The sequence below is a fragment of the Prinia subflava genome, chromosome 2 (assembly GCF_021018805.1).
Source record: "Prinia subflava isolate CZ2003 ecotype Zambia chromosome 2, Cam_Psub_1.2, whole genome shotgun sequence".
NCBI lineage: Eukaryota > Metazoa > Chordata > Aves > Passeriformes > Cisticolidae > Prinia > Prinia subflava.
Genome location: NC_086248.1, coordinates 112,127,258 through 112,134,298, shown reverse-complemented (window position 1 = coordinate 112,134,298; position 7,041 = coordinate 112,127,258). Strand labels below are relative to the sequence as shown.

Here is a 7,041-nt window from a genome sequence, read left to right as displayed (position 1 = left end):
CACTGACTTCTCTGGAGTAAAATTCCCCTCACTCAGGGTTTTGCAACAGTTGATCTCCTCCTTTGACTGTAGGTGCAGCCTCAGGAAAGGAAATTATTCTCAAATTGTCTTCCCCCTTATCGCAAGCTTCCCTTCTTCATGACAAGAATAGAACAGATACAGACTCTGAACCAGGGATGTCTTCTGCTTAAAAGACAGAACTCTCTAATGTAGCATCAGAAAAATCTTGCAAATAATGGAATCAGATATTCTTTTACCTGTGTTACTTAACAACTAATTAAACATAGAGTATCAAAGTGGCCTTTTATTTGCTGGCATTCAGGAGATGTTTTAGGGCAAATCAAATTGTCTGCTTAGTCCAGTTTACAGCAGGTTACTGCAGCAGGCACTGACTCAAACTGCACTGCCACACAACATCCTGAAACAAGGCCTGAAAGGTCCCACAAAACGCCTTCCATTTCTATTTCTGTGGATGCCAGTGGTTCAGAGAGAACTTAATGTGTGCTTTTCCCTCTGTGTTAGGGCCCCCTATTCATTTGTAGAATGAAAAGTTCTCTAAATTTTTAATGTAGGTCAGACTCAGCTCTTCATGGTGTATTCAACCAAGATGCAGCTCTTAAGCTTCCCTTTAAAACATTCTCATTTTCCAAGCCAAGAGCCCAGCTCAGAGCTGTAATTATAAACTGCAAGTTCCAAAATTAGCAAGTGGAAAAGGTGAAAGGGGATAGAAGCACAACACACCCACGATTCATTATTTGTTGAGTGATGTCCAACAGTGGATGGGAAAACTAACAAGCACTTTGTGCTTCCAGCTGACTCGACAAAACGCATGGAAAGGGCAATTTTCATCGGATGCACAGCGAGCAGAGCTCCCACTCCAGAGGCAAAGATGCTCCTATTGCATCAGCGTGGAACTCTGGTGGCTCCAGATGATGAGGGACCTTTGCCAGGTATGTGCAGGGAGAGACACTGCAAGTGCAGGCATCAGGTGCTCAGACAACTCAAGTGTCTGGCAGAGACCAAAGCAACGGTTTCACAGAAACAATAAAACTTCTGTACGTTGGAAACTGAAATAGTGCAGTATTTTTTCAATTTAATAATTGGTTAATTAGCATGGTAAAGTGTGAGCAAAGGCAGCGCTGGGTACAGTGGAAGGATTTTCCCTTCCGACTGCACCCTGATTGCTGGAATTGCTGGTATTTTATTGGCCATATTCATACATATAGATAAGCTTTTCTCAGCAGTTCCTATTTCCAATTTTTAACATCATTATTCAATACCTATTGTGGTCCATTTTAGATTTCAATATTCCAGGATGTACATCCAGGATATGTGTCCCAGGTGGTGGGGTCCAGCTTCAAGATGTGGGGTCCAGCTTCTATTTTCCAGATCTATCAGTCTTTGATAGTGATGTCCAGTTTCCCTTTTTCAGGAACCATAAACCAGCGAGCTGAAATCTTTTCTTCTGTATCCAGGATGTTTTTTTACCAGTCTGTGAGAAAGCCTTTTTGCATTCTAAAACTACAGTTTAAAATTCTTTAATACAAAGCAAGCTTCTAAAGCTATAATTCAAAGACACTTATTACTGAATAGCTTGAGATTTATAATAGGTAATTGCAAGCAAAGTTTGTTCAAAAACCTCCTTCCATGCTTTCCTGGGTTGTTGATTAGTATTCATCCTTATAACTGTCCCATAGCCGTGTTCTACAATTACAATTACACAGATTAAAAAGAATCTTTCCCTGACACAAAACACAACTTTGTATTTCACACATGAAAGCCACGTTTTCACTTCTTGTGCAAGTTGGGAAGGCTCCCTGCGTGTTCATATCCACAACCACACCCCCTTTGGGCTGAATTTTCCTCTTGCAATGTTTTTGTCTAATCATGGACTGCTTTTCTGACTCCAGCATAAGATGTCTCGGGCTGACGAAGTGAAAAGCAGAAGCCCTGCTGCTTTGGAAAGCTCACACAGCAAAGCAAGTGCAGCACACCTCCAGGCTGAGCCGCTGGCACTCCTGCAAAAGACAAGAGAAATAATGACACGGGGTACAGCTAGTATTGAAGTGCATATGAGGCAAATACATACATATATAATATATAATACATGATATAACTTATACTAAATGCATATATATCCATATAGACACACTATATATATATATACAATATATATATATAATATATATATTATATATATATACTATACATATAGACTATATATATAGTCTATATATTCTATAATCTCGGTTATGAAGGTACCGTCGCTTGGCCGGGTTATGCAGATGACGCAGGTGACGCAATTGACGTCACTGACGCGCGTTACGCAAATGACGTCAGTTACGCAATCCGCGTAGCCGCGAGTTACGCAAGTTCCGTAAGTCCCATTTAGCGGGATAGCGTTCCGGAGAGAAGATGGACATTCTTTCATAAGATTTAAAGCACAAAATCTTACTGTTCGCATTCGAATTGGGAGCTGCAACCTGGATCCACACCTAACAACACGTTCTGTGCCTGTCACATGAAGTTCACAGTTGAAATAAGCAGACACTGCCCATTTCTGCTCAGGAGTCAGGAGAGCTCTTAAACGAATGCATCCTGTACGCAAAAAAGCAGAGACAGAAAATGAGATGATCAGTGACAGAGCTGAAAACTGCTATGCTCAGTTTAGAAGCAGAAAACTAGATGAAATGATGTTTTCACTTTGTTCTTACATGGCACCTTTATAATTTCTCCCCTTATGTTTTCCATACATTTGAAGTTTTTTACAAATATTTAGAAGCGATAATTTATACACGTAGTTTTTATCATGGGGTTAGAATACAACAATCCTCGGTTTACCAATCGCAGTTGTAAGATCATTCTGTCTCCACGCACCTGACATCCACATCAAGAGGAATCAATCATTTCACAGCATATTACTTTAAACCGTGCAGCACAATACTTTAAACCGCTCCATATTTTAATTTATTTTTTTTCCGCTGGTGCGTTTGATTACCTTTCTTATAGTCCGCTTCTTTTCTTCTGCACTTCTTTTTTTCTGTACCTCTCCTTCCTCCCCACACACACTCCCTCCCTCCCTCTCCCTACCCCTATAAATACCCTGGTGGAGAGAGTCAGGATGTCAGCGCCGATCCCCCGCCGCTGTCCCCACGCGTGTCGTGGCTGTGGCAGCACACGCCCATGGTGCCGAAGCGATGCCCCGAACTCAGCGTGGCTCGTACCCCGCTGCCCGGCAGGGATTGCCGAGCTTCCACTCCTCCGCCTGTAGAAACTCCTCGGTGGGAGGGCACGGGCATCTCCTCCAGGAGCTCGGGGGAAGGCTGGCAGCTTTTGCCCCGCCTGGGGGCCGCGGGGGTTCTTTCTCCGCTGTTCGCACCCGCAGCCCCGCGCTCTCCGCGGCGCAGAGCCCGGGCCGGCCGCGCCTTTGCTGGGCAGCCCGAGACAGCATCCCGTGTGCCAGGCACGGCACAGCGCCCCCGCCTAACCTCGCCAAAACCTCACCCCTCGCGATCCCGAGAGGTAAATCCCAGGGAAACGTGTTTTGATGGAAACTCAGCTGGAAATGTTTTCGAATCCACCCGCCCCCTCGCCACCCGCAGCGCCGCGGGGGCGGGCCCGGGCCTTGCGCAGCCGCTCTGGGCGGCTCGGGCCGCTATCGCCGCCGCTGCTCGCCGGCTCCAGTTCCGTGTCGGCGCTTCTTGTCCAGCAGGGCCGTGCTTGGGGCTCTCCGGTCACGCCTGTACCTGTGAGGCTTCTGCCCGCTTCCCCTCGCCCTTCGGCGGCCTCGAGGCGGGAGCGCCCTCGCTGCGCCCGGCAGCGGCTGTGCCAGTGCGGCCCGGCACGGGGCAGCCCCGCCGCGCTCTTGACTTTCCCCGCGTTTCCCCTCCCTCCTCCGCCGAGCTCTGGCTGCTCTCGGGCTGCTGCGGCGATGTTTCCCCTCAGGAGGTGGTGAGGGGGGGCCGCGGGGTGCTCCGGCCCGCTCCGCTCTCCGGCTCGCACCGTGCCCGCCGTCACTCGGTGCGCTTCGCTGCCGGGGCAGTGTTTTTGGAAATAACGCGTGAGTGTTGCTTGCAGGAAAAGGGGAGAGAAACGAGGCCGGGAGGGAGAGAACCCTCTTGCCTGGTGAGCAGGGCAGCTGGTGAGGCCGGTGCCTCACACCCTGCACTGTCCATCACATTCTGGGGCAATGCTGCCAGCCGGGCCAGCCCTTCGGGACAGTCTTGGCAGCTGTGTGGTGCCCCCAGGTGAGGGTGGCCCAGAAAAACGTCCAGGTTCTGCCTGAAAGTATATCTGTCCTGCTTGCTCACTGAAAACAATCGAGGTCGTGGCAGAGGAAATGGTATTTGGGGTCGGTGGGCCTGTGTTGTGCTGTACAGGGTGGTTTTTGTGGCCCTCTAAAAACACATTTTCTGGCTGAGATTTGACAGAAGAGGCTGTTGACATCAAGACACCTCTAGATAAACTTGTTGGGGAAATACCTGCCCTCCACAGGAGGGAGGGAGGGTTGCCAGCTATTTCCTGCTTTTCTGCTTGATGGGTTTTGAATAAACAGCCCATCTGGCCGCTTCTTGTGAAGAACATCTTACCTTTGCTTCCAGGATGTACCAGCACCTTTCCTGGAGGTCCCCACTGCTGTCAGAAGGTTCAAGGGCATAACTAGATGTGCTCTGCTTCCTAGAAAAAGCTTTTCCTTTGTACCAGAGCCAACAAACAGTGGTGGATGTGGTGACTGGCTAGCATATGCACTTTGAAAGGTCACCCTGTCCATCTGCCACATCAGCTGGTGAAAGGCATCTAACTCCCCTGTTTGTTTCGTTCCAGCATTCTGGGCTTGACAAACCATGAGGGAAGAGTAAGGGAAGCCTGAAGCAGCCACAGACTGTTTGCTCCTGGACTTTGTCCAAAAGGACTGTTTGCACATCAGTGCTCTCTCTTACCAGGTATGGCACAGAGGAATTAGGGAATCCCTTTCATTTGTCTGAAGGCCCCGGGGCTGAGCCTTTTCTCACAAACGCCATCAGTTGTATTCTCACCATAAGTTTTGGGGATAGGATTAGAGGGAGCTAACCCAGAGGAAAACTTTTTTTTTTTTTAACTGCTTTGTTTTGTTTAAGCCTGAATAAAACATGGTTGCACAAGTTGTTAGTCCTCCTGTGGCAAGACAAGGAAGGGGAGCAGCACAAGCAGCTGGCAGAGACATCCAGGGCCACTGCAGCTCCCATCAGAGGCAGCCTTAAGCTGCTGTGGTGTCACACCAGCAGCTCCTGTTGCTGTAATTTGCCATTTGCCCTTACATAGATTATACTAGAACAGCTCCTGTCATCTCATGAAGCAGTACAAAAGTGCCAGATCATTTGTGTTGAACTTCTGCTTAGATTTCCATGCTCTAAAAACCCAGCTGAGTCTCATTTCTGTCCGCAGTGGGACCATGGAAGGAAAGGAGATGTCACCGGGCCACGAGACCTCAGAGAGCAGCATGTCAGACCTCCCCTCTGTTTGTGACCTAGCAGAGCACTTCCTGCCTCCACACAGCCCTGAAAACAGCCAGGAGCTTTATCCTTCTGGGAACGTTTCTCCCTCTCCACCCACAGGTAACAGCTTCTGCTTCTCCACACGCTCTTTCTTTAGCCAGTGCTTCATCTGAGTAGGCAGTGTGTGGCTTGACTGAGTCGCTGCAGTCTGGTACTGGTGCCTGTCATAAAACACAATTTTAGCAGAGCTGCAGCCTGCTCCAGCTGGGCAGTGGGAACTGTGGATTGACGGGACACAGGAAAGGAGCTCAGAGGAGGCTGTCAGCTGCTAATGTTCTGCAGTACTCTCCATGTTTAATGTGTTCTTAGAAGGACAAGTAATAGAGTAATCCTTCAGACATCAGGAGTAAACACTCTCTGAAGGGGACAGCTGGTCCCAAGGTTATCCCAGTTTAAAAGGCATGGGGTTTTGGACTGCTCCAGTTGCTTTCTGGGTTTTTAGGCAACCAAGCAATTATGTTAAAGCAGAGGTTTTTCAACCTGTTAACACAGCTGTCAGTTTTGCAGGTAATTTGGATTCCTCTGGGGAAAAAGAAAAAAAAGCTACCTATTCCCAATGAATTTACATGCCCAGTAAATGTGGTGGGTTGCTGTGTTTTTTATTAGCAGTTGAGCAGTGGTGCTAGTGCTGGTGCACGTGTTCTGACTCGTCCTTAAATGCTCTCTCCTCTCTACCACCTCCTCTGGCCTGTCAAGTGTTTCTAAATCTCTTTTGCAGTAGTGGGTTTGTGTTTACTGAAGAGGTCTGGCGTGGCTTGTGCTTTTCCTGTCCAGGAGTTGCTCTCAAGGGTTGATGTAGAAAATAAAAGGGTTTTGTCACGTCAGCAGCAACCTTTGAGGGTTGGTGGGTGCTGGGAAGTTCAGTTCAGCCCAGAACTCAGTGCTCATTGCTTGGTGTGGAAATTACAGCTCGGCTGTCTGAGCTGCCACTGCTGCCAAAAGTTGCCAGATTTCCAAAGTAGCTATTTTGTCTGGCTAAAGACTTTTCTATGTAGTCTCTTCAAGAGGTCTGTGTAACTTTGTAAATCCAAAATCTGTGTGATATTTTAAATCACTTCCAGAATGAGCCAAAGCTGAGGTAGAAGAAGCTCATAAGCGCACTCCAGGTTAGATACAGAAACTTCTGATAGTCTCCTTTGCCTAAAAGATACACATGACACTGGGAATATTTTACTTTTTGGTTTGCTCTGAAGGTGAAGGGAAGGGTGCTGTTCAAAGGTGCTTTGTGATGTGAAGAGTCTTCTTTGACTGCAGGAAGTTAACGTGCAAACCCACCTCAGTCTGAGCAGTGGTCCCAAACAACAGAACAAATTATTATTAACTATAGGACAAAATAATTATTTTTTTTAAAAAAACCCCACAGTGTATTGGTTAAGCACAGTCCTTGCCTGGGTTTTGATGAGGAGCATAGTCCTGTTTTGGGAACTGGTGGATTTTTACCGGTTTTGGTTTGTTTCCTGCTGCCCTCTAGTGCACAATGTTGGCCATTTCTGACTCCACCAGCCTG

At 47.7% G+C, this 7,041-nt stretch overlaps 1 protein-coding gene and 1 long non-coding RNA gene across 2 annotated transcripts in view; one reads left to right on the top strand and one right to left on the bottom strand.

Moving 5' to 3' along the window:
- Positions 1-360: 360 nt before the first annotated feature.
- On the bottom strand, positions 361-3,617 carry LOC134547543 (uncharacterized). Its single transcript, XR_010079513.1, has 3 exons — positions 3,103-3,617; positions 2,456-2,598; positions 361-2,018 (listed from the first exon to the last, which is right to left on the bottom strand). It is a non-coding gene; the product is annotated as an uncharacterized LOC134547543 (long non-coding RNA).
- The window catches only part of SHLD1 (shieldin complex subunit 1), a 26,815-nt gene continuing 23,386 nt past the window's right edge, over positions 3,613-7,041 (top strand). Inside the window, exons 1-3 of the mRNA XM_063391633.1 lie at positions 3,613-4,060; positions 4,825-4,943; positions 5,425-5,594. Of these exons, the coding sequence (XP_063247703.1) occupies positions 5,432-5,594 (163 nt within the window). The 5' untranslated portion in view covers positions 3,613-4,060; positions 4,825-4,943; positions 5,425-5,431. The remainder of the gene's footprint in view (positions 4,061-4,824; positions 4,944-5,424; positions 5,595-7,041) is intronic.